A 27,039-nucleotide genomic window follows, 5' to 3' on the forward strand; every position below is an offset into this window, starting at 1 on the left:
AGGCATTTCCCAACACCTCTGTGGCCTCCCAGATGCATTCACATCCCTTTCCTCTCCAGTCACAGAAATACAGACAGAGTCTGGGGGCAGCCATGCACAAGATGATGGCAGAGAAAAGGAGAAGGAAGGTGGGTGAGATAACCAAGATTAATGAGTCTCTTTGGGGCAGTGGCATTTCTTGCCCACAGAGTCTGGGGCTGACAGTAAGGCAGCAGTCAGGAGGAAGCAAAAGAAGCAGCCCGGGGAAGACAAGGGTCAAAGGAAGACAGAAGGTGTCCCTTGGCACAAGCAAAGGATGGCAGAGGGCTCAACAATATTCAGGTGTTCCTTCCTCACTAGCTCAGCTAGTGAGCCAGTGCCAGCATGAGCTTAGCCCAGGAACATGTGGTCTCAGGGGAATGGCAAGGTTTTCCCACTTTTAGGGACCTCAGGTGCAGTGCAACTTCAGGCTCCCAAGCTGTGGCTGTTTTGTGCAACTTCTGTGTGCATTTGAGGTCATTAGCATTGATTTCTAGGTCAATAAAACACCAGTTTAAAAACCATTCCCAGCCTGGGAGAACGAGTAGAGAAATTAATTATTGTACTCATTTTGGGGTTTGGTAGAAGCAAAACCTAGGGAATGGTTTTGAAAACTAAGGGATTGCCAGGAGGCATAGACAGGACAGTGTCCTGGAAGCCTGTCTCACGTTGCAGTAGGGGTTTTACTCACATGTGCACTGAGCAAAGCCGTTGGTGGTGAGCAGACAGACCTGTAGATCTTGGGAGAGGAGCACAGAGATGGCAGAACCCCTCCAGAGCCAGATGTAAAAGGATGCAGAATACCCAGGCTGACCACAGTGTGCTATATCACCAGATGCCCCTGATGGAGGCCGAGGAACAGGAGGAAGATGCCAGCTCCCTCTCGAAGGATGGATCAGAGACTAACCCACGAGACTGCCTCCGCTATGTGTCCCTTGGGATAGCCTTTCTTTTGCTGGCTGGAGCTGCTGCAGCAACCTGGTATTTCCTAGGTAAAAATTCAACACCTTTTGTCCCCGTGCAGGAGGTAGATGTGTTTAGTCAAGGCAATACCCTGCTCCAAGTGCTTTACCAACTCTGGGTGACTCATTCATAGGTGTAAACCCCTCTCTCCTACCTGTCAGCAAGATGATCCAGTAGTGTATTCTGTTGGCAGACTACAGACCGTGGCACCTGGAGCCAGCCATCCTGCAGTTCTACTGTGGCAGCCTCCAGGTCCTTAACCGCCGATACTTCCCGGACCTGGGGCGGCTGGAGTCCAGAGCCTTCTGGTTGGAGTCTGCTAAGCTCCAGAACATGGTGAGAGCAATTTCATGACCAGAACTGGCCTTGAGGCAGCTCAGTCAGTAGAAAGACTAGGGAGTTAGTTACCCTTATCCAAGTGACAGACTGGATGAGGCTGTACAGCAAAAGGGATGAAAAATAAGGGTGGCCATAGGTCATAGAATTTAGAATCACAGAATCAGTCAGGGTTGGAAGGGGCCACAAGGATCATCCAGTTCCAACCCCCCTGCCATGGGCAGGGACAACTCACACTAGATCAGGCTGGCCAGAGCCTCATCCAGCCTGGCTGCAAACACCTCCAGAGATGGGGTCCCAACCACCTCCCTGGACAACCCATTCCAGGCTCTCACCCTGTCATGGTGAATAACTTCTTCCTCACGTCCAGTCTGAATCTCCCCACTTCCAGCTTTATTCCATTCCCCCTAGTCCTATCACTACCTGACATCCTAAAAAGTCCCTCCCCAGCTTTCTTGTAGGCCCCCTTCAGATATTGAAAAGCCACAATAAGGTCCTGTGCCTCTGTAACACTGCACACTAGTTACCGGACGACATTCTCGTTGCAGCTGAAGGAAGTGATTCGTGCCACAGAGCTGGGTCGATATTACAACTCGAGCACAGTGTATGCCTTTGGGTGAGTATCACCCACAGCATGTTTGCTTGTTTGTGTGTGAAAGCTTCCAGTCAATTGTACTCTGGCTTTACTGAAGTCTGGCCATAGCAAGCTGATGGGCAGACCAGATCTAGAATGGTTCCATCATGACAGAGCTGGGGGATATTTTGATCTTCATCTTTACTTATGGTCAAGATGAAAAGCCAAAACTGAGAATTTTTTTTTAAAAAGGCAAAAGTTCAAGAAAGGGAAAAAAAAAATCACTGGGAAGAAGGGGGGGGGGGGGGGGGGGGGAAAGAAAGGAAAAAAAATGTCTTGCCATACTCAGTAGAAACTAAGCAGCTGGAAATTAATTTGTCTAATTCAAAAAAGTCATTTTATGGACTGATATTCCAGGCACCAGAAGGGAGATGCCAGAATGCACCATGGGAAAAGTATTCCAGCCCAGGTCCATCTGGGAATGGGGCAACAGTATGGGACAGATGAGGGACTACAGGTTGGCAGGGCAATACAGTAGATCAAGAAAGCAGGAATAACTTCCAAACTAACATCTACATTTGCTTCTGATTTTTTTTTTTTTTTGCCAATGGAAAACTACACCCCTAAATTTGTCCTAAGCTAAGGAAAATCCCAATTTTCAAGTAGGGAAAGAGAAGTTTCGCTTGCAATTCTTCCTCCAGCCTCTAACCGAGCAAAGGTTTGTTTCAACATCTCTTCCCCCTCCCTCAGCCAATTTTCTTTGCCAGCTGGTTGGACAGAGCTTGCCCAGGCACAGTCTCCCGCAGCTTGAGCCTGCCCAGCATTAATGGCTTGTGGTAAGGTACTGAGTCATGAATCATTGAGCTGCCACCACTGGGAGGTGAGACAATGAAGTCTTGAGGGCTTCTTTTCAACTATGGGTCAGTAGTAACTAAAGGTCATTTCTACCTGAATTAAGGCTACTCATTAGACCAGTCTTGATTAATTATCACATTAATGTGACTACATATGGCCATCACTGAAGCCAGATGGTATAAAATGGTTTTCTCCCCCCCAAAGACTGAGCATTCACTAGCAGCATGGACATAGCAGCTCTCCTGCCCCTCTTAGAGTGATTCCTCTGGCTCACAGCAGTGAGCTGTGTGAAAAGTCCACACAGATATGCTTGTGGAAGAACAGTGTGGGGTTAATCTCTGGGGTTTGCTAGGTTTAACGTGCTATTTCTCTGTTAGGGAGGGAGCTCTGACCTTCTTCTTCTGGTTTGCCCTCCAAATCCCTGAGAGCCAGCAGAAGGAGGTGACTGCTGAGAGGGTAAACACAACGCTCCACCAAGAGCTCTCCACCAGATTTAACAGCTCAGGCAGCCTGTCCTACCAGACAGAGTACAGAGTCAACCCAGACTCACTGATCCTGCTGGGTAAGTACCAGCCTGTGGCCTAAGCAGTCTGAAATGCTTCAAGACTTACAAAGTGCTGAAGAGAAGTTAGGAGAAAAGCTCAGAAGTCACTACTGAGGGGGATAGGAGAAACCTGAAGAGAATAGGGGGAAAGTGAGGATCAGGGGATACAATTAGATGTATTTCTACCTGAGAGAAGAGAACTGAGGTCTGGTTGAAAAAAAAGCATCCTTCCTTTGAAATATTAAAGATTATTTGGTATCTAGCTGACCATAACCAGCTAGGTAACTTTTTTTTTTTCTCCCACCAGCTTTGGCTCTGTGGAATAAGATCTTACACAGGTCATGACTTTGATCAGCCCAGCTCAAAAATAGCAAGCAATCAGGTTTCCTACTTTCCTTTGGGAGATTATACCAGGCTACTTGATTGAGAGAAGAACAAAGGCAACCTACCTGGGTCACCACTAGTCTTCCTCTGAGACAAGGCAACTGAAGTTGCCACTTCAGTTCTTGACATAGGATTTTAAAGATGATTCATTTTTTGTCCACAGAAAAGATCACAGCCTGGTTAAAAATCCACCCCTATAGAACTGCTCTGAAAAAAAAATCTCTGAATCTGTAAAACAGATTTTAGATAAAGGGCTTGGGATATGTCTCTATTCAATGCATCCAAGTCCAGTGGAACTGATATTTGGTATTTATGAGACTTAAGTTCTCAGCCAGATCTGATCCCTCTTACAGAGCCCCCAAACCTCACAGGTTTTCAAAATACACTGTGCTTCTTCTCATCCCTTGGGACTCTCATTTCCAAGTCTCTTCTTCCCAGGAAAAGTTACATCTCCAAGGTTTTTTTCCCCAGACACAGTATCTTCCATTTTTCTAGGGTGAATATATATGTTGTTGTTGTTAATATATCCCACCCATATTTTCTTTAACTTTTCCCTCCACATCTCTTTTGTTTTGAGGGTTATTTTTTGAAGTCTCCAAAGAAAGCTTGGTTTCCTTTTTTCACTCCCTCATCCAGACCATAAGATATTATTTCTGAAGCATCTCTTGAAGACATCTCTTCCCATGATTGCCATTAGTCACTTGCTTCTACTTATGATTTGTTTCCAGCATAGCAAACATTTTGCTCAGCCAATTTATATTAACTTTCTTAAGATATCATAAGATGATGTGTTAAATGCTTCCAAGTCAGCCCATTTAGCATTTTTCCTTCATTTACTCATTTCATAGCACAACTCATAAACAAATAAAAACGATGGTGCCATTCTTTCAGCTATTCCCAGTTCAATCATATTCCCTTTGCATCTGTCTCACTGTTTTATTCATTTCAGCAGACCACATTTCTTTCTATTTTGGAATTAGCATACCAATCATAGTCTCTTCAGCTCCTTCTACTTTCCCTAGTCCTCCCCTCTCCAGCCAGCCTAGCAACTCAGTCAAAAGACAAAAATCTCTTCTGCTGTTTGGCCAGGGTGACCGCAAGGCAGTGACTTAACCTCTGGCTTCATTTGCTCTGTTAAATTGGAGTAAAAACTTAGCTAGCTCATAGCAGGTAATTAGCACTTCGTTGCTTTCTGATAGACTCATTTGCTGGCCTGCTTAGCTCTAAAGATTAAGTTTCCCTGCCACCTGCTTTGAGACACAGAGTTGGAAACCCTTGACTAGCACAGGAACCTCTCCAGCACTTTATTTTTACTAACAGCTGCTCTCACACGAAGACACTAGAGTCCCCTTACCTCTACAGACTTCCTTCTCCTTAGAGGAGCTCAGGTTTATGACCTTCAGATAAAACAGTACTTGATAAGAGCTCAGCATACGCCCTTCCCTGCAGCACAAACTTCTTCAGGAGCCTGCCTTATGCATGCAGGATCATCTTTTCCACATCTGTTTTTGCCATGACAAAATTGCTCAGCTCTCCCTACAGAATTGCACGCTCTGCTTAGGATCTACAGAAGACCAAAGCCCTGACCTAGGCAAGCCCCCAGCAGCAACTCTCACACCCAGCTGACCTCAGGGTGCCTTTTGTTTTGGCAGTTACTCCCAGCAGCACCTGATCTCTGGCCGCTTCCAGTTCAGCTGGGAGGCTGGAGCAAAGCCCAGCTCTCCTAAAAGTGTTGTCCACCCTGTGGCTCTGTTTTGCACAGATTGGTAGTCCTTGCATTCTCTGCAACTCCCTTCTCCACAGGAGAACTCTATAAGGATGTCGAGTAGCTCACCAACTAGCGGTCATCAAGAGACAGTTCTCCACCCTCAGCAACTCACACACCTTTCAGTGAGGGCTATTTAAAATGGAGGAGCAAGGGAGGGGTGAAGACTCCTGGAAGTGGGATTGTGTTCTGTGGTGTGCCTGGCAGAAGAGCAAGACGGCTGCCTGGAGCAAAGCCCAGCCCTCCTGGGAAGGAGAAGAGGTCCTGGAATAGCACACACAAAATGAGCAACAGGGGAAAAAAAAATAAAGCACAGAAGGCTGTGGTGGGCTGGAAGGCAAGAATTTGGGCTCTTGTATTTGGAGTGGAGGCCAGAAAAATTTCTCAGAGTGATGGGGTGCAGAAGGCATAGCTGAAACAAGTCCCTGAGGACAGACAAAGTACCTGGAGGATGCCCCACAGTAAAGTTGTGAGCTATTGGCAAAGGAAATAAGGGAGTCACCACCTGCCATGCTAGCACTTAGACACTACCAGTTTATTTTTTTGTTTATCTTCCTTTATATATTTTCTTTCTAACAGAATCCAGTGTGAAAGACATAGTAGTGCTGAAATCCACTCTGGGTAGGCTATCTTTTCCTTTCCTTTTGAGTTGGTGACTCTGTGGGAGGAATTTTTACAGGGGGCAGAAAGCTTGTTGGCTTCCTGGAGTGGAAATTGCTGGGGAAGGCAGACGAGAGGAGCAGCAAGGGAACACCAGAGCTGCTGCTTGGCCAGATCCAAACTACCTGATCCAGCTACATGCTAGGTGGCTCTGAGCATCTTCACCCCTCTGGCCCAGTAGCACAGCACTGTGCAGAGGTATCTGCTCCCAGGGGAAGTGCAGCCACAGTAGTCTTGTCCCTGTGCTGATGAGTCCTGTGGACCAGCTGGGTGTGCTGGTACAATGGTGCTAGTTCCAGGCCCCATTCAATTCTGCTGAGTGGGGTGGGGGGTTCCCTGCGTGGCTCTGCACTGGATATGCTGTCAGACATTTGGGAGTCTGTTGCCTTGGAGATGTTTGAAGATGCTTTTAGTAATTTCAGGCAGTGTTACCAGTGCTATGACTAGCAGCTTGTGTTAGATATATTATTAGAAACTCACCTTTAAGCTTTTACTCTGGAAGCCTGCTGGAACCTGGAAATCAAATGAGGGGGATGTAAAGCCAGGAAGAATATGGGAGAGGAGAAAGAGGTAAAAAAGAAAATAAAGCCAATGGAAGATAATGGTGTTGTGCTGATATTTTAAGGCTGAGATAGTATTAGCTCAACCAAGGAAGAGGGGACAGTTCTTGTAGAGAGAAACTGGGGCACTGGTATGAGGGGACTGGTGCCACCACAGCATATGTAAAAGTGAACTGAGATCACTGGGATGAGTCAGTCTTACTCTGAAATAGGACTCCACTAATATCCCAAGTGACAATCCCATATCTTAATTTCCTTTACAACCACCCCTAAGCCTCCCTTTGCCTCCACTGACATCACCCTGAGGTTTAAATCCCTCTATCTGTCCTCTGGATTCAGGTTGCTACAGGTACAGCTATGTCCAGGAGGATGATGTCCTAAGGTTGGAGGGTCCTGACTACCTAGCATCCAGTTGTCTGTGGCACCTCCACAGCCTGAAGGGCTACATGATCAAGCTGCACCTGGAGTGGACGCTCACAGACTGCAGGGATCGCCTGGCTATGTATGACGCTGCCGGGCCCCTGGAGAAACACCTCATCACCTCGTAGGTAGCTCCTGAGCAGAGCAAACAGGGCAGGGAAGCTGGGCAGGATGGCACAGCACACCACAGCAGGGGAAGGTGTTAGACTACATCAGAGGAAATTCTCTTTGATGCACAACCTGCCTCTTACTGATCAGCTGAAGTCACTGATGTGGGACATCACGCAGCCAGCTGTGCAGTCTGAGACTACAGCAGCAAGAGCTGCCTCTCTGCTGGCCCTTTACTTGATTCAGCAGGCCTGTGCTGTGGATAACAGAGATTTCCACTGTCTTTTTTTCTCTCCTTCTCTTTTGTTTGCTCATTTCTTACTTCACTCCCATCCTTTTATCTCCCTGAGGCTCTACGGCTGCAGCCGGCAGGAACCTGTTGTGGAAGTGCTTTCCTCTGGCCCTGTCATGTCCATTGTGTGGAAGAAAGCCATGTACAGCTACTATGACCCCTTCGTCCTCTCAGTGCAAGCAGTGCCCCTCAAAGGTGAGGAAAGCTGAGGGTGGGTTGCCAGGATACAGGAAGAAGACAGGTTATCTCCTACAACATCACATCCAGTATCTTAAGGGAGCCTACAAGAAAGCTGGGGACGGACTTTTTAGGGTGTCAGGTAATGATAGGACCAGGGGGAATGGAAAAATATAGAAATTAGTAGATTCAGATTCAATGTTAGGAAGAAATTTTTCACCATGAGGGTGGTGAGACACTGGAACAGGTTGCCCAGGGAGGTGGTAGAAACCTCATCCCCAGAGATTTTTAAGGCCAGGCTGGACGTGGCTCCGGGCAACCTGATGTAGTGTGAGGTGTCCCTGCCTATGGCAGGGGGGTTGGAACTAGATGGTCCTTGAGGTCCCTTCCAACCCTAAAATTCTATGATCTCCTAGAGGTGCTCCATCCACATCAGAGGCAGAATTCACTCTAGATTGCAAGGGTAGAGGTGGTCAGTAAAAGCAGATTAGATGTTGCTCCCTCACCTGTGCTCACACATTAGCATCTGGCTCAAGTCTTTACAGTCTTCTCAGATTGGAGAGCAGTGCCTGAATGACCACAATACTTTAAGAGAAGGCCAAACTGTCATGTAAGGACAGACCAGATGTGGCCTGGACATCACAAGCAGATGCACTTGCAGACAAACTCAATTCAAGAGTGAGGCAGCAATATACATTAGCATTGCCCTTCTCTGGACGAGAGGAAGAGAGAAAGTCTTGCCAGATCAAAATGGCCCCTTGAAGGGGGATGGTGGAACATCCCAGCTAACTTCAGCATCAGGTCTTAGACCCCCTTTTTTCCTCTCTTACAACAGGATGAGCACATGTCATGCCCAGGCTGAGGTTGAGCTGACAGGTAGCAGGGCTTTCAATGTCTCTATTTACAGCCTGTGAAGTGAACATCACTCTGCGGGAGGGGCTGGAGCTGCAGGGCAAGATTGGCACCCCACACTACCCCAGTTACTACTCACCCAATACACAGTGCACCTGGCACATGACGGTAAGGACCAGCTCCCAGGGGAGCTGAAACCCCACCCCTGAAACCCCTGGGACGCTCCCACATCAGGGAGGGCTGCAGCCAGTGCTCTCAGTCAGCTCACTGTGAGGAGTGAGCAGAGGGTGCCAGCCTGCCTGGCCTCCACAGAATGTGTGTTTCTGAAGGAGAAGGAGTCTAATATTGCATGCTGGCACAGAGGTGCCATAGCTGAAGATGAACCTGAAATCTGATCTTCAGGGAATTCCCTCAAGGCAGAACCAGATTGCTTGAGATTGCTAGGGCACCCTGGGCTGCAGCATGGCCCCAGTTTATGGGGTGCTTCCTTCTGGCCTGCAATGAGTTAATTGTCAGCTCTCCCATTCACATCTACCCTGAACATTTCATGCTATACTGAGTGGGCTGCACCACTCCTAGGAGTCATCTACACTGCTCTGGACCCCCTTGCCTGCAGGTCCCATCCCTCAGCTACGGGGTCACCTTGAGGTTCGATGCCTACTCACTCAGCAGACAGAAGCAGGACCTGCCCTGTACCCAAGGACAGTGGATAATTCAGAACAGAAGGTGTGTGCTGGGGTCCGTTTTCTCTCTCACTTTTCACATTGGATTAAACTGGGATTAAACCTCTGCAAATTCCCCACTGTCTTCAGACACCAGGTCTGAGGAAGAAGAGGTTATTACCACCCTCAGTGGCCACTGTTTATGCTGGTGCCTCGGGCTTTTCTACTTGTTTTCAGCCTCTCTTGTTCATAGGCTCCCCAGTGTGTCTATTTCTTACAGATTTGCTCTAAGCTACCAGCCAGCCTTCTCTGTCTTGCTGTTTGCAACATTCTTCCTAATGTGCTCCTGTGTGTGTAACCTTAGTGTCCTCCCACGTCTCCCAGGTTTGCAAACCTGCCTGTCACAACCTCTGCAGTATTACCTCTGTGAGTCTTTGCCTTGCATACACCTCCATACAGATCTTCCACCTAGCTCCATATCTCCTGCTTTGACTTCAGCTATTTCCCACTACAAGACTTCCCAAAATTAGCATCCATATGTAGCTAGGTCTGCTGCCCACCACTGCCCTGGTGCAGTTGCCAATTTGCCCTCCCAGCTTCCCCCCAACACCTAGTTTGTGTGGCTCACTTCCCATCCAGCCCTACTGAGCTTCCTTGCCCTGCTTTGTTGTCCTCCTTCCCTGCCTAAGACATCCTGCCTGTGTTTGCTTCTCAGGTTGTGTGGCCTCCGGACCCTGCAAGACTACGCTGAGCGGATCCCAGCCACATCCTCTGCTGACATCACCATCACCTTCACCTCACAGATCTCCCTAACTGGCCCTGGTGTTCAGGCAGCTTACAGCCTGTACAACCAATCTGACCGTAAGTTCAGGCTTCTCCCTGCTCCTTAGTAGAGTGGGGGCTACCAGCAGACCCCATGCTTGTGTCAGGAGAAACACAAGGCATCCTGTGAGCCCTGTGCCATCTGCCCATGAGGCACATTCTCACAGATCAGTGATGCACACACCACTGATGTCCCAAAAAGAAGAGGCACTTTATAGAATGGGACCTCCAAAGGTCATCTAGTCCAACTCCCCAGAAGTCAGCAGGGACAGGTTGCTCAGAGCCTTGTTGAGCCTGATCTTGAATATCTCCAGGGATAGGGCCTCAACTACCTCCCTGGGCAACCTGTTGCAGTGTTCCACCACCCTCACGGTACAGAACTTGCTCCTAATATCCCATCTGAATCCAGTCTTCTCTCATTTCAAACCACTGCCCCTCATCATGTCACTGCAGGTCTTTGTAAACAGTCCCTCTCCAGCCTTCTTGTAAGCTCCCTTCAGGTACTGGAAGGCTGATATTAGATCTCTCTGGAGCCTTCTCTTCTCCCTTTCCTGCAAACTCACCTCTGTAGGTGTGGCCCTGCCTCATATTGCCAGAGTATTCACACCTCAAAGGCTATGGTCAGAGATTTGTCTACACTCTCACCCCCATATCCACATCAGGGACTGGCCTTGGGAATTCAGCAAGAGACCATCTCCAGCTTGAAGTGGCTTTTATTTTGATTACAAGAGCTCTTACAGAGAGCTGTTTCCTGCTCTCCTCAGAATCCATGCAAGTGAGAGACAACCCAAACCACACACAAATGCACCTATGCAAATGCATGCCCACAGTCTGTCTTTCCAGACTTTCTCCCTCTTCCTCCTAAAAGGGTGCCTGTAACACATACCAGTCCCTGCATGCCTGCACCTGACAACACATCTCTAGCAACCAAACCCTTCAAGACCCTGAGTAAGTTTTAATAACAACTCCAAAGCTTTCCCACAGCATTCAGCAGCCATGAAACAGTGCTGGTACAGCATGCCAGTTGGGTGGCTGTCCTGCCTCTTGCCCATGGGTACAACAGGAAGCAGGGGAAAGAGCCCTCTCCTTGCCTGGCTTCCTTTGCTGCAGCACCCATGGTCAGGAAGGTGTGCAGCCCCACGCTCCACTTTCAAGCCACAGTACTCTGCTGCAAGGAGTTTTCCAAGTCACCGAGGACTAACTACTCCCTGGTGTTTTCACAGCTTGCCCTGGGGAGTTCCTGTGTTCTGTGAATGGTTTGTGTGTTCCAGCCTGTGATGGGATCAAAGATTGCCCCAATGGACTGGATGAGAGGAATTGTGGTGAGTGATTTCTTCTCCCTCCTGGTCCCTGGACTCAGCAGGCCACAGCCACTTGCTTATTTATTCAAAGGTAAGGAGCGATGGAGAGGATTCAGTTGGCCTAGGTACAGCCTTGTACCTGTTTAGACCCTAAACCTCTGCATCCCTAAAAGACTTATCCCATTGCCATTTGGTTTCAGCCTGCCTGGGAGGGAGCAGAGCACTTCTAGTTGCTGTGCACAGCACAGTCTTCCTAGGACAACCCTCAGTATCCAGGCACCAAGAGTTGCAGGCAACCTGAAAGAAGTCCCCTGCCCAGCCTGTCCCCCATCTTGTCCTGCTTTCCCCCCACCCAGGCCTGACAGCCAGCCTCAGCCCTGGCCTACCCCCTCTGCTGTTATACTACCCAGCATCCCCCTCCCTGCCCACACCTCCCCAAGCCCACCTCTTGCCCTGGTCTCTCCCTCCCCCAGACCATTTCTGACACTTGATCTCTAGAGATCCTCACCCATGTATTGCACTACATTTTTGGAGCATTGAAGACCTTGATCAGCCATCAGGTCTTTATACCAACAGCAGTGAGTGCTGATGCAGACACCACTCCTGGCATCAAAGGGGTCCTGCAAAGCCCCATGCTTAGGAACAGCTACTCAGGCTCAGGCGTGACAACTAATTAATCTGCTCTCCCACTCCTGGTGTGAGTGGGGGCTCATCACATTGCTGTCACCACTGATTTTTTTCATTAGTTGTCCCTTACAGCTGTTTTCTCACAGACAGAAAGATCCCTCAACCACTGGAGACAGTAGCCAGTTCGGAAAGATTCAGAGGAAAGTATAGCAAAGTCTAAAGTAGAAGAAGGAGAAATCTTTCTCAAGGAAGGTTTAATTCAGTGTGGAAATGTGAACTCTCACAGGATTGATAAGGTTGGGGTTTGTATTCACAGAATTTTAGAATAATAGAATCATTTAGGTTGGAAAAGACTGGGACCATCAGGTCCAACCATTAACCCTGCTCTACAAAGTTCGCTCCTTATGAGATGGGGGAAGAGGTTGCAGAGCCTGCTGGTGCCCCTAGAACCCTCACCCCACACCTATTGCCTTGTCTTTCATGCCTAATTCCTGGGGGCTTCCCTCCTATGCAGTGTGCCCTGCAAAGTTCCAGTGCCACGAGGACAGCACTTGCATCGAGTTCAGCAGGGTCTGCAACCAGCAGCTGGACTGTGTCAATGGGAGCGATGAGGAGCACTGCAGTGAAGGTAGAGAGGGGACAGGGCTGGGCTGCAAATACCTTCCCCTGTGCTTGAGCCAAGGCTGCCAGCAGCATACTTCCCTCTTGAGCAGTAAAGGCACCAACTGGGTGCCTGACCTGCTCACAGTGTTTGGTTTGTTTGCAGACAACAAAGCTTGCTCAGGGAATTCCCTGCCATCATTTATGGAGTTCCCCCAAGCTCTCTGTTACCTCACCCCCCACACACTCCAAGGACTTCAGGCTGCAACTACAACCTACTGCTCCCTTCCCTCTTTGCAGTGGTGCCCTGTGGTCCTTTCACCTACCGCTGTGAGGATGGCACTTGTGTGAAGAAACCCAACCCTCTGTGTGACACCACTGCAGACTGCAAGGACCTGTCGGATGAGAAGTACTGTGGTGAGGAAATGCTGGGTTGCACCTCAGCCAGGCAGCTTCACAATGCCACATAGCTGCAAGTCACATCATTTATTTCCCCTGCCCACCCCAGCACAAGCACCCACCCTCCCTTGTTCCACCACCTTCTCCCTAACCCAGCCCCTCAGCAGCAGTGACACTGATGCATCCTGCAGTGGCAGCAGCAACAAGCCTGCTCTCTGTGCTGAGCCATGAGCAGGCATTTGCTCTTTGGACAGCTGCTCCCCATCTCTTTCAGGCAGAGGCATCAGGCCAGACAGCATCTCACAGGCCAGGTCCTACTCACAGGCTGCCTGTTGGACCACTGTGTTGGCTTATGTGAAGTAATGCCATTCTACAAGGCTCCAGCCAGGGAAATTACTTGTGCCTGTGTGGTCACTGGCAGGGAGAGAGCTTGTGTTTTGATTTTCCTGCTTGGCTTCTCTGGAATGTCAGTGGGCAGTGAAAGGGAATGACTGTGAGGGTTCCCTGACATGGCAGCAGGTAGCACAGGCAGCAGGCTGCCCCAAAGGCATCCCCAGGCTGCAGCTGGAGGTGGGGTAAGGCTGTGCAGGCATCAGCAGGGACACGTAGTGGGAGGAAATTCTCACTAGACCTGCCCTGGACAGTACCTGAAGCATCTGCTGGCTGGGTAAGGCAAGGGATTAGAGGTCAAAGTCTTCAGTTGATCAAGTAGGAAAGGAAGGGCAGACACAGTATGTCATGTTCCTGCTGTGTCTCCTCCTCCTCAGACTGTGGGCTGCAAGCCCCTCTCAGCAGGATCGTGGGTGGTGCAAACTCTGTGGAAGGGGAATGGCCGTGGCAGGCCAGCCTGCAAGTCCGGGGGCGCCACATCTGCGGGGGAACGCTCGTTGCTGACCGCTGGGTGGTCTCGGCCGCACACTGCTTCCAGGATGACAGGTAAGGGGAGGGGGGAGAAGGATTGGCATTGCTGTCCATGTCATGCATGGGGGAGGATCACCCAAACTGTGAAAATGTCACAGTGCAGCAGCATCTGGGCAGGGCAGCTCTGTCATTCTTCTCTGTGGCTTGAAGCTGGAAAGAGGGCTATGGACGAATGCCCAGGTATTTGGGTGCATCGTGGGGGAAAAGAGGCATCCAAGAGCTGTCCCACCTAATTTCTTGACATCAATAGCCAAATAAAGAAAGAGGCCCCTCTGAGGGAGATGATCATCCATACCAGAGACTTCTCAAAAGGCTGCAACAGAAGCAGGCTTTACCCGTCCAGCCATATGATGAGCTATCTTCTCTGCTGTGTACTACAGGCTGGCCTCTGCCTCCATCTGGACTGTTTACTTGGGCAAATACTTTCAGAATGCCAGCAGCCACACAGAGGTGTCCTTCAAGGTGATCCGCCTCTTCCTTCACCCTTATTACGAGGAGGACAGCCATGATTATGATGTGGCCCTGCTCCAGCTGGACCACCCTGTGATCATCTCACCCTTAATCCAGCCCATCTGCTTGCCTGCTCCTTCCCATCTCTTTGAACCTGGCCTTCATTGCTGGATCACTGGCTGGGGAGCCCTCAAGGAAGGCGGTAGGTGCAAGGTCTTTGCTGGTGGCCTGCTGTAGCAGAAACATATGTTTAGATGTGGGGTAGGCAGAATAGGCTTCTGTTTGCTCCAAAGCATTATGCCTCCTCCACTCCCTTTGATTTTGGGTCACAGGTTGGCCAAAGTTACCTGTTGATTGCCTCGAAGCCTCATTTGGGAGGCAGGTATGAAAGTCTGGTAACTATATGGGGACAGCATTTGCTCCTTCATCCAGAGACTACAATAGCCCTTCAGGAGTTAGAGGTCTGTCTAGCAGCTGTTTATCCTGATAACAGTGTGGAGCAGCCCCAACACCCAACTGCATGCTTGCATAGATATGTGGGGTCCTGTGAGGTCATTCCACCAAGGACAGAAAGGGGAGATCAAAAACCTGCTCTTCATCAGATCAGGAATGGGCCTCCTGGAGACATGTATTTGTGGGCCCCATAGCAACATATTCCCCCTGTCAAAGAACCTAGGACCTGGGCCCCCCAGAAACACCTGTAGGAGTAAATTCAGGGTCACCCAAGGATCACACTGTGTAATTGTTAGCATGCACCACTTGACCATTTTGGCCACATAGCTCCCATGTACTGCTGGGGGGACGGCACGGGCCAAGACCTGCTCCCAAGGGGTAGCATGGATGAGTCCATTCTGTTTTGTGAGGAAGACTGTAGCTGCATGTTCCCTCCCCATAAGGACAGCAAAATGGATCCAAGCTGGTAAGGCCTGTCACAGGAATATGGATGTGCTCATCCATGTCAAATTAGTTGCTTTCACTAATGAAAACAGACACTCCTTGTTTGCATACTTAACTAGAAGACCTTAATGTTCACTTCAATCAGGAGTAAACCCAATTACTGCTCAGGAGTAAACCCAATTCCAGAGGTTTCCCCACATCAGAATTCCCTCATACTATATCCCTGGAGGGAAAGGGACTGAAGGGGAAAGTTACTCCTTCCATGCAGGTGAAGAGCTCTGTTTAAAGCCAGAGACTGTGATGCCAGTGAAGAGCAAAACAGAGCATCTTTCAGCATGTAGCAAGATGGCCATGGACCAGGGGATCATGGTAAATGATGGGAAGCTCCACCATTGCTCACCCGCATGACTTTTGGTGCTCTACCCCTCAGGGCACATCAGCAATGTTCTGCAGAAGGTAGATGTGCAGCTCATCCAGCAAGACATCTGCAGCGAGGCCTATCACTACATGATTTCTCCCAGGATGCTGTGTGCTGGGTACCAAAAGGGCAAAAAAGATGCCTGCCAGGTGACAGAGGAGTTGTGGGGTCGGGGCTGACTACCAGAGGTGGTAGTCCTAGGTTTCCTAAATGTGCTCCATAGCCTGACACAAGGGTGAAAAGGCCACAAAATGCCTAATTCCCTTAACAATTCTTCTGCTCCATGTGGCCAAAGCAGCTCTCACGACTATTTCTTCACAGTATTTTTGCCTTAAACAGGATCCAAATACATTTAAAGCTCTCATTTTCCCATGTCAGCCCATTCTCCACTCTTGACCTCCCTCTTTCAAGTCACGTGTTTATACCAGTCTCTTATCCCCTCAGCCTCTTCAGCATCCAGCACAGACAACCACCTGTCTATTCCCTTATTACTATCAATCTCAAGGAATTCCTCTGTCTCCCATCCCTCCAAGTATCCAGCTAAATCTCACCAGGTTTCTTACTCTCCACATATTTGGAAAGGCCACACTGAGAAGAAGGAAGCAATAAAGCTGTCAGCTTCTTGGGACCTGGTTAAGGGGGAGGAGTTTGCCTGAGGAAGGAATGCAACAATGGGTCAGATGTTGGCACTGGAAATGGGTTTTGACATATGCCTAAGGAACAAGGAACATTGCAGATCCCCCAGGCACCCCCTGCATCAAGGGGATGCAGGAATCTTCACACAGAGGGACTAAAAGCCAATGTGATCCAACAAGAGAAGCTGGTGGATCAATGCTTTTGTGATTTTATTCTTGAACCTCTTGATGCAAGTTGCTAAGCAACTTCAGTTCCTGTAAATTCAGCTGGATGTCTGGGGGTTGGACTAGATGACCTTTAAAGGTTCCTTCCAACGTACAGCATTCTGTGATTATGTGATCATCACCCCACCCCATTTCTCTCTCCCTTTCTCTAGGGTGATTCTGGAGGTCCTCTGGCCTGCAAGGAGCCCAGTGGCAGGTGGTTTCTGGCAGGTTTGGTCAGCTGGGGAATGGGATGTGCACGTCCAAATCACTATGGAGTATACACCAGGATCACTCAAATGCTGGGCTGGATGAACCAAACCATGAGCTGAGAAAAATGCATCTCTGCCTCTCCCCATCAGATCTGCACTCACATGGCACTCATTCCTCATCTTGCTCACTTGCCTCTCAGAGACAAGAGTTTCAGTGTGGGATGTTATCAGACTCAAGATGCTCTTCTGAGCATGGTAAAAAAAACCAAACCAAAACAACAACAAAAAACCCCAAATCAAACCCAGAAATCTACAAAACTACTGTGGGAATTACAGAGGAAAGCAGGCAGAACCTCTTCATCTTCAGTGCTTTCCAGAGAGCATCCCAAGGTGGTTTTAGGCCATCCATCCAAAAGAGGTGTTGGGGAGACAGGAATGGACAATAACACAACACCCAACAATGGTCCCAAGCTGATGGTTTCTGAGAAAAGGAATAAAGGGACTTGAACTTTCCATGAACCATGTGATTCAGCCATGATCCTGCACTGGAACATTTGCTGAAAGAAAATGTGACTGATGTAGTTAGAGATTCCAGTAACTGTGAAATCAATCTGCCTCCCTCTTCCTTCCTGCTGCTCATCCTTCTTCCCCCTTCCCCTCCCATCACTCCTCCTCTTCCATCTCCCTAATTACTTTTCTTAGCTGGCATGTGCTGCTCAGTGTGCTGCTCTGCTCAGCTCAGCCAGGCAACTCTTCACATCTCGCTGACTCCTAGGCACGAGTCCAGCATCACACCCCCAAGCGCGTGTCCTGCCTCCCAGCTGGAGCAGCACCCAGCCTCCACTGCTGCACTTTCCTCAGGGAAAAGGCCCCAACCCTCAGTAAAAACATTGGAACAGCCTCCCATCCCCTTCCTTCAGCCCTTCTAATTACCTCTACCATGAGGGTGTCTCAATTGCTTACTTCTCCTAACTCAGCTAACCCAGGAGGTGAAAGAGAAGGTTGAGGGCACAGTGCTTAAACAGTGACTGCTCTGGGTATGGGTTTATACTGAAGACATCAATCTTTGTATATACCATGGGCCACTCTCTGGAATTAGAAATAAAATTAATCTGAGGGGGGTTTTTTGGCTCTAGTTTGCTTTTCTCTGTGGAAAATGATCTTGGAGATTTTATCTTTTTGACCAAGCTCGAATTCTGCCACTGGCAACTGGCAAAAGTTTCCACGGCCCTGCCCCACCTCTCAGCTGGCCCCCAGGAGCAGTGGGGTCAACAGATTAGCTAGATAAGCAGTCCTCACTTATTGTTATCATTTAGGGGTGAAGATAGCAATAAGCAAACCTGCTCCCTAGCCTAACTGCCTGCTGAAGGGATGCAGCACAGTTGCAGAAAGAAGTACCTCGAGCCTCCAAAAGACAGACACAACACAAGCAGCTACTGGTGGCTCCATGTGATGAATCCAAACTCCTCTTCTTCAGATCCCACCCCCTTCTACCAGCACCAAATTTCTGTCACTTGAAATGAGAAGCTGCAAGGAGGAACAGACTGGATTTTATTGAGAAGTTACAACCCAGTGTCCTCAGACACAGCAGTGAAGCAAGCACCCTGCTCCCCAAGACAGGGATCTTCTGGCAGTACCTGACACAACAGCAGGTGCCAGAATGTTCCCGGGACCAGGGCTGCACTCCTGTGTCCTCCTCACCCTGCTGACTCAGGGCTGCTCTGGGACACAAGAAGGCTGGAAGCAAGGAGCACGACAGCCAGCACAGGGACACCTCACCAGCCGTGGAGGCTGCTCAGAAGAGGGCAGAGGCTCTGCACTTACCCTCTGACCACAAGACCAGAGCAGCTGCCTCCAACAGCCGAATGGCCAAGGACTGGTCCTTCTGCAGCAGGCACTGCCTACCAGGGCCCCAGTCGCACCCAGGGTGCTGAGGAAGGGACCGCAGGCTGCGGTGGCTGATCACAAATGTCCCCAGCAGGGGCCACTGTGACATTAAGGAAAGGCAGCGTGCTAGGAAGGGGAGGGGCCTGTGAGCTCCAGCACCTGCAGTAGCTTAGGGACTCCACCGAGCATCTGCTCTCCTCCAGGGCTGGAGGCTCAGACCTCCGAGGTGGGTCTGTTAAAAAATAGTGGCTGCATGTGAAAAGTGAGAGGGACTGGAGAGTGTTACTGTGGGGCAAGGGGCTGCCATACACTACGGTACAAAAATAAAGATATAAGAAACAAAAAGGGTGGAGCAGAGTGTCAGAAGCACATCCTCAGACCTCTGGCTTGCAACAGCTAGAGAAGGAGACAAAGAGAAAAATTAAATGAGCAGCAGGGGGGGAAAAAGTGATTGAGCATAGGGGGGAGACTCAGAAATGACAGGGGAAATGAGAACAGAAGACAAATAAGAGAGATAAGGTGGGACAACAGAGAGGAAGGAAGGAAAAGTCCACATGATTAACATACATTGACTTTTAAGAGAATAACACTCAGGTCCCACAGCCATGGACAAGAAGGCTCTCAAGCAGAGGGAGACAGAAATGCCTTCCACAAGGACAGCATCTCTGGTTTAACAAAGCCCCACAGTTTTCCAGTATGAGAGAGGAATCTTCCTTCTAAAGCTTCCTGCAGAAAAAAGCCCCCCAGCCTCATGCAGGACGGCCAGGCACTCTCTCTGAGCAGGAAGCAGAACACAGTGGCTCATTTCACACACAGCTGTGAGGACATCTGGAGCAGGCATCAGCCACTTCTGCTTTCAGTGACTTCACCACCCTCTCCCACTGTGCTCTCACCTTGGCAGAGGCAGTGGCAGAAAAGCCCAGAGAAGAGAGAGCAAGAATGCAAAAATAACAGGCTGCCTTCTGCAACCTGCTCCCAGGCTGACAGGCAAAAGAGCTGTGGACAGCAGTCTGGAGAAGGGATCTGGTATGTGTGTCAGGGAGACACGTGGCAGACGCCCCCTCCTTCCCCCTGCCACCCCTGCCTACTCTGCATTCATTTTCACCCCTCTTCATTTCTCCCAGCTGCGATCTCCCTTCTGCTGCAAGAGCCTCTGGTCCAGGACCTGCTTGGCAGGTAAAGGCACACAACACAGGATGAGAATTGGAAAAGCCAGCTCAGGGATGAGTCAACCTCCCCCTCCCTCTTCCCCTCCCCAAGCTCTACAAAGCAAGACCATACCCACAAGAGGAAAGTGAGTCACTCATGCAGAGCTCAGGCTGGCAGGAGCTGAGAGCGCAGACAGGTAACGTACCTGCAGAGGAGGAAAGGTGAGGAGTGCAGAGAGACAGGGACCATTCTGAGCCCTGATGGGCAAAGAGAGCAGAGGGAAGGATGCTGAAAGCTGGGATGTGGGGCAGGGTGGGAGGGTGGTAACAGTGCTGGAAGGAGGTGGCAGTGCTGGGATGGACATGGTGGGGAGCAGGAGGGAGGGTCTGGAGGAAGAAAGATTTTAGTGCAACCCCAAACAGACAAACAGTCTGCAAATAAAAATATAACCATAAATAAACCAAACAGTTTAAAATACAAAGCAGCAGCCATGGCAACAGCTCTCCCCTGTTGGATTTATCTCCAGAGAGACTCCTGCAGAGGACTGCCCCCACACCCCACACCTGCCCTAGTCCTTCCCTGATGCTAACTGGGAGCTCTCACCAGAAAGGTGGATGGGTCTATGCTTGGGGGGGAGGTATTTTTATCATTTTCCTCAAGGATTTGCTGCACCTTTCTCCTCCGCTTCTGCTTCGTCCTCCACCTCCTGCTCTTCCTCCTCCAGGTCCTCCTCTGTGCTCTGTGGCCCAGCATGCAGGACAAAGGGAAGAAAGAGTGGAGATACTTGCAAGATGAGCCATGGAAGTCCTTTCTGACACACAAGAGAATAAAGCAATGGTCATGACATTGGAATAAAAAGGGGCCTTTCCCCGTGGCCAAGACAGCTCTGGTCAAGGAGCAATGAGAGTTGTCTTCCTCTGGAGCATCACTCAGGGCTATCTAACCCACTTACAAGTGCTGTGATCCCACTGCCAAACCAGTTGCTAGTGCTCCTTCCACATGCTTCTGTCCTTACCTCAAAAGGGGAGCAGATTATCTCCTGCCCCTTAAGCTGGGACTCAGCAAAAGGAAGGAGAACACTGCAAAACCTTAAGGGAAATCACACCCTAGAGACAGTGACACAGACAGCATGGTCAGGAGGAGGCATGAGGGGGAATAGTAGAGCTGCATGAGAAATGCCAGGGTGACTTGCTAAAGCCTTTTGCCACAAGGGCAGACACCACCACTCACAACACACACACATTCCTCCTTTTGGGCAAGGGGTACAATGACACAGCTGAACATCAGGACAAGCCCCTGCATTCCACCACTGAGGTGCCCCACAGGCGTGGTGGAGAGAGGAAGGAAAGAGGGAGCAAATATGAGCAAAGGATTTCATATACAACAGGATCAGAGCCACAGCAAAATTGGTCTCACCTTGGCTTTCTGGCTGGGCTCAGAGCTCAGGCCACTGGAGGAATTGTACAGCTCTTTGGAGACCACACACAGGAACTCTGTCTGATCCTCGTTCCCATAGTTATAGGAAGAACCAATGTTCACAAGCTGGAAAAAAAAGTGAGAGCAAGAATCACAAGTATAAGTTATTTCAAATATCCACACCACCTACAGAGCAAGACAGAGAGCAGCATGGAGTCCAATCTACACCCACAACAGAAAGGCCTCATAACTACGCTGAGGAGGCAGCACAGAGAACCAGGTGAGGAGTCAACCAGGATGCAAACCAGCTTAACCTCACACAGTATTTTCTAAACCTCTAGAGAAGGGATAGGAGAAATCCAGTGATACCTCCACAACATGACCCCATATTCTCAACGAGGGAAGCTGCCTTGCCTGGGGACTGCAAGGTATCCATGATCTTTTCCCCAAAAGGAGACTCCTTCCACCCTCCATACCTCCTCCATACCTGCTCAAAGCGCCATCCATCTGACATAGTGGACACCATCTGGGTGAGCTCCTCTTCCTGGCACTGTAGCACACGGTAGACATGCTTAGGAGGCACCTGATAGCAAAATTGTAGAGCATGATGACAACAGTTGGATGCTACAGGTTGCCTTTGTGAAGAACGAAGTGGTAGCACCCCTTGTTGACAGACCTGGCCTTCTCTCCAAATCCCAGGTTAAAGGGGAGTGGGAACTGTAACCCAGCTTTCTGTTCTGCTATTGTGGGGAGCAAGAACACCACTATCTGCTCTGGAGAGGGGGGAATGAGCTGAGCACTTCCTGCATTGTCCCCAGAAGACATTGGTCTCTTTTGATGGGGAGTTTGCATTTGTTGTCACAAAGCCATTTATGCAAATGGCACAAATGCTGATGGGGTTTTGCAAACGCAAAGTGACTGTGTTGCTGGAGGCTTACAAGCTGAGACAAACACAATGAAAAGTGAGGCATCAGCCAACACTCCCAGAAGAGAGATTTTTAAAAGGTTATTGGCCAAGAACAAGGTGTGATTGTGCCACAGGACAGATTCTTTGTGCTTCATTGTCTGCATTTGACTCTTCCACAGACATCTTTCCACCTGTTCTCTCCAGGTTTCTCTACAGGTATCCCCATGCTCTCCACTGTGATTGCACTCCCAGGACTCCCCACACCAGCATCCTCCTTTCCAAAAAAACATTCACTCCATTCTTCCATAACCCACAGAAACCATCTGCTTTCTTCCAAAAGCTAAAGAAGCTGATTTGGTTTCAGGGACTACATCCAACATTACTTCTGCAGATGCAAAACAAGGTTGTAACTTGTTTATTGTAACTAGATGGTGGCAGTCTGCCCCCTGCAACATCTTGCTATGTTGCAGGGGACATAAACACATAAACTCTAATTAGTTGCTTCTTTCCACTCCTTGCTACTTCTTCCCAAGCCTGCTCTCCCCCTAGACTAACCTCTCCCTTTTGACATTCCCTCTTTCCCCCACCCCACTCTATCTTTCCCTCCATACCTGAGTTACGGTGTAGTCCTTCTCCTCCAGCCGATCCTTGATTATTCGGATTAAAGGACCAATGTTATAGAACTCAGCTTCTTCTAGAACTCCTGAGAAAGACAGAAGGACCACAAAGACAGAAAGTTAATAGCCTGTCTTTGGGTTTTGACTTGCAAAAGATCAGTTCTGAGCTTCCTAAGGTCCATAGGGAGCTTCACTTTTTAACAGATTTCTGTTGACTTGAAACTCTTACTGCAGAAAGAGGAATCCTGGTTCTCTGCATTGCATCTCTAATGCTCACCCCAATTTCCTTATGCTGCCTGCTACTACAAAACAGGCTCTCTAAGTGAAGGCTTGTGCTGAGGACTGTCAATACTTTTCCCAGGTAACTGGCCAAGCAGAGTAAATGTGGGCTCCAGCCTCTCCTAGAAAATCCCAACTTTTTTCCTAGGCCAGCTGGAGCAGCACCCACATTACAGTCCCATATGACTTCGGAAAATCTTTGGCTCTGTTCCCTGTGCTTCACCTCAAAGCAGGTAAACAGAGAAGTGTTTTAGCTTTTTGCTGTGGTGTCTGCATCCATCACATCTCCTGAGACTCACCTGTTTCCTAACAAGCCTTCAGGGAAAGGCAAGTGGGTTCCCAGAGTGTTGGTGAAAGGCAGCTGGGAGCCAACATTTACATTTCTCTAGGGCAGTATACAGACAGTGCTGGTGGGGAGATTGATCCTTCCCTGCCTGACACACTCTTTCAAGTCCCTCATTCAGCTATGAATTGTCTAGCAGATTAGTTTTAAGACAGCCTGAGTGTCTGCAGCAAGAACAAAATGCAATGCTAAGCTACAAACAGGACTCCTGTTTATGCTGTGGATTTCATGTTAAAACCTGTGAACGAACTTTGTCTGACTTCAGTATTATAATAAAAGTCAAGCAGGAAACTGTGTTTGTTATAATTCTGTACCATTACTAAGATATATTTTTGGAATTATAACTTGTAAGATGATTCTACAGAAAACTTTCCTTGCATTAAGTAAAAATATGTGAGAGAGGCAAGAAGAACAATGAACACGTAGAAACTGCACTTGGTGAGGGCTAGACAGCATTGCCTGTCTTGAAAACTGGCTGCTTGGTTAGACTCCAGCATCCAAAAACTAACAAGGTACTGGGAACTGCTGTCTGGTAACACCATGATGTTACTGAGTTATCCTATTGGACCTCCTGTCAGCTTCAAATGAGGATTTGGTTTGGCTGGCTTGCCCCACTGGAATTGCTGCTGTCCACAAGCCATCAGAGCTTTACAAGCATACACTGCATGTCGCTGATTAATGATGGTCTTTACTGCAGTCAGTAGATGAGCTTGGTTTTGTTCAGTCTTCTGGGATTTTAGTTCTAATTAGAAACATTCAGTCATTAACAGAAAACACAGTCACAGAGCCTTGTTAAAAGTAGATCAGGAACAAGTAAAAATGGCTTATTGAGGCTGAGAGATCTTGTCACTTCCATCTTGGTGACCTCTCTGCTGAACGAACAGTCAAGAAGCCACAATACCTGTATGATGCCATCCTCACCTACTGCAATCCCCTTTAGTAAAGGAAAGAACAATATTCTTTGCAATAACTGAAAGGATAGCCCTCTCATATCCCCCCACATCAGTCACCCGATGGAGAATGAGGAACAAGAAGGTTGGCAACAAGTCCTGTTGCATCCTGCCTACAGCAGCAATGTTAAGCAGAAAGTCTCTGAGCTCCAAGACTCACCCTCTTCAGCCATATCTTTATCCAGGACCAGCTTTCCATGACGGAGGAAGTTCAGAATAGGTCCAAAGTAAGTGGGGTCCCGGTCTATTAGGTATGCACCAGTCTCATCCTAGCAATAGAGACAGACCCCATGGAAACCTGTGACCAATTCTCAAATACTCCAGAATATAATAAATGCAAACCTAAGCAAACATAACCACTATTTCTAAGACTCCTTGGAAACCATAAGCCCCTGGGAATCCTTAACTGAGTCAGCCCAGCTTGGATTTTAACTCCTGTATTGGTATGCTCAGCATGACCACCTCAACATGGACATACCCAGCTGAGAAAGGCAAAAACATAGGCCTGAGCCTCCTTCTGCAACTGCCCCTGCAGGCCTGGTGTGAGAGAGCAGAGAGCCCCTTTAGAGCAGACAAGGCTGAGTCAGGCAGACAGAGCTGTGAGGTAGACCCAGGAGAAGTGGGGGGATAGACAGGCAGTACAACAGGGGTGTAGGGGAGATGGCCTCTCTTTTTCCCAGCTTGGGATGACAAGTGCCAGGCTACGAGACAGCGAAGGTGAGATCCGGCAAGGGGAAATCCTTCCCGGGAAAGGGGAGAAAGGGCAGGCGTTTCTCAGTTGCTCCGGCTGCTGTCGGGGTCTGGCTCCATCCCTGCATCCCTCCAGCCCTCCCCATGCTCGCTGGGGCATGGTGCGGGAGGCAACCCAGCTGCCTTACCCGGTCCGACTGAAGCTCCTCGCCCTGGCACAAGCGACACAGGAAAGATTTCTGCTCCCGACACAGAGTCTGTCTGGTGGTGAGGAAGACGGTGCCCCCCACATTGAGCCTCACCCACTTGGCCGGAGTGCCAGCGGGTGGCGCGATGTCCCAGGCGCAGCGCAGCCCCACGGCGCCCTGCATCTCCTCCCCACCTTCCATCCTCATCCTCAACCCCCACCCCTCCCCCGGTGTGCAGGGACTGCCGCAGGTGCTGTGGAGTCTCCTGTGGAGAATGCTGGGATCTGTAGTTTCTCTGCCTCTCACCCCGCAGCAGCCGCGTTCCCCGGGAGCCAGGGTCCTCCCTGCGACGGCCAAGGGAGGCCCGAGGGCAGGAAGGATGCTCTGTGCTAGAGGATACCGCTGTGGGTATTAGGAGTGGACAGAACAACAGTTCCACATCGCTGATGCCCCCTGGTTTTCCCCCTGTTCCTGTTGTCACTAACCAAGGGCTAGCCAGCACTTCGAGGGTGCAGGGTGTTATGCAAAAATGATTATTTATGTCCACAGACATCTGCTCGGACTCATTACAAGATTCTGGGAACTGTAGTCTGCAGGGGCATGCACAAAAGCATGCTGGGATTTGTAGTTTTCCCAGCCTGCTGCCCCTGCAAAAAGTTTGCTTTAATAAAGGGGGCTGCACTGTACTACATGACCTCAGCTCTGTGGCTGGTAGCCTGCCTGCTGCCAGTCCTAGGTCCTGCCTGCAAGAGTCCTCGGAGTCAGGAAGAGCAACCTGCTCCCTGGCAGTCAGCAGATTAAAGCAGCCAGCACTGTACTCCATGGCTTTCCCTTCAGGAGGTTCATTACCGCAGGCTCACAGCTCAATGCTGCACCAGTTGCCTCAATGTTCCTGCTGCAAAACGTGCAGACACTTGCCTTCTTGCTAACATACCTTCTGAGAACTGTATCTTGGACCTGCAAGAAGTGTTGGCAGGGGGCAGGAACGATTTTTCTTCCAGCTTGGAAGAGCCATTGACTCAGCAAACTCCCCATCCCCCACCCCATGCTGTCCTACCAGCACAAAGCAGGCCAGAGACTCCCTGCATCCTTCCCCTGTGCTTCTGCCATCCCTGTTTGTGTCTGGGCAACAGAAAGCTCAGATTTTAACTTAGCTCTGTGAGGAGTTTCACCTCTGCCCCAGGCACATATCACCCACTGAGGCTGCTGTGCCTATCCTGCCATATCAAATCTAGCCCTGCCTCTGCTGCTTGCTCCAGTCAGGCCAAGCCTGGAGCTCAGCAGCTCATGGCCCATGGGACTCTGTTGAAATGCAGTCCTTGGCACAGATGCAACCTGAAAGAGCTTTCTCTCCAGCAGTTCTGTTTTTCCCACTCCCATCTAAGTACGGTGGTGCTTGCCAGCAGCTGAAGCGTATTAGAAATAGAAAAGCAAGGCTGATGTTTCACCTGAATGTGGCCCAAAGCCTTCCTTCACCTAAGCTGCTTTCTGGCTCTTCCTTGCCAGGGCAATGCAGCACTGCAGAGACACAGCCATGCCTTGCATACACTTTATTACTCTTGCACATAGATCTTTGTGTTTCAGGGTGGGGGGTGGTTATCAGGGAAGGAGGGTGGATAAGAGGAACACTATGTTTTATGCATATTCCTTTTTCTTCTTGTCCTTCCCTCTTCTTTCATTTACAAATCACTTCCTTTTATCACTAAAGGATAAGAAGGCAGTGTCACCCTGTCACCAAATCACCCAGGACTTCCTTCACAATGAAGGTGTGTGTACTTTGCTCCTTCTGTGGAGGAGTGTGAAGCAGAGGAGGGGACTGTAACACAGAAAACATTTCAAAGATTGTGGACCTCAAGCTAATTTAAGCATAGAAACAATTCATTTGAAGGGAGGTGTAAAATCAAATAACTCTAGATCTCCTTGAATTTGTATGGCCACCACTAGAGTAACCAGTAGC

At 49.4% G+C, this 27,039-nt stretch overlaps 2 protein-coding genes across 2 annotated transcripts; one reads left to right on the forward strand and one right to left on the reverse strand.

Annotated features, from left to right (window-relative positions):
• Positions 1-862: 862 nt before the first annotated feature.
• On the forward strand, positions 863-16,776 carry TMPRSS6 (transmembrane serine protease 6). The gene is made up of 17 exons (XM_054386525.1): positions 863-1,010; positions 1,175-1,317; positions 1,866-1,933; positions 3,124-3,308; positions 6,019-6,060; positions 6,999-7,203; positions 7,538-7,674; positions 8,564-8,676; positions 9,125-9,234; positions 9,886-10,031; positions 11,216-11,314; positions 12,435-12,548; positions 12,821-12,937; positions 13,687-13,855; positions 14,221-14,492; positions 15,618-15,754; positions 16,618-16,776. The coding sequence occupies exons 1-17, from the start codon at positions 863-865 to the stop codon at positions 16,774-16,776; spliced, it is 2,364 nt and encodes a 787-aa protein (XP_054242500.1).
• Positions 16,777-19,857: 3,081 nt separating this feature from the next.
• Positions 19,858-25,289, reverse strand: KCTD17 (potassium channel tetramerization domain containing 17). Its single transcript, XM_054386526.1, is given in 9 exon segments — positions 19,858-20,010; positions 20,012-20,092; positions 20,095-20,123; positions 20,365-20,431; positions 21,109-21,234; positions 21,596-21,691; positions 22,627-22,718; positions 24,365-24,473; positions 25,083-25,289. Coding segments are annotated over 9 exon segments (960 nt in total).
• Between the last annotated feature and the right edge of the window lie 1,750 nt (positions 25,290-27,039).

This window comes from Indicator indicator, chromosome 14, assembly GCF_027791375.1.
Source record: "Indicator indicator isolate 239-I01 chromosome 14, UM_Iind_1.1, whole genome shotgun sequence".
In the NCBI taxonomy this organism is placed as follows: Eukaryota; Metazoa; Chordata; class Aves; order Piciformes; family Indicatoridae; genus Indicator; species Indicator indicator.

Excerpts from the sequence above, each read along its gene's own strand:
- TMPRSS6 (XM_054386525.1), top strand. The coding sequence starts at position 863 with ATGGAGGCCGAGGAACAGGAGGAAGATGCCAGCTCCCTCTCGAAGGAT. Across the intron at positions 1,318-1,865 it reads CTGCTAAGCTCCAGAACATG|CTGAAGGAAGTGATTCGTGC; the intron begins GTGAGAGCAATT and ends TTCTCGTTGCAG. Across the intron at positions 11,315-12,434 it reads ACTGGATGAGAGGAATTGTG|TGTGCCCTGCAAAGTTCCAG; the intron begins GTGAGTGATTTC and ends CCTCCTATGCAG.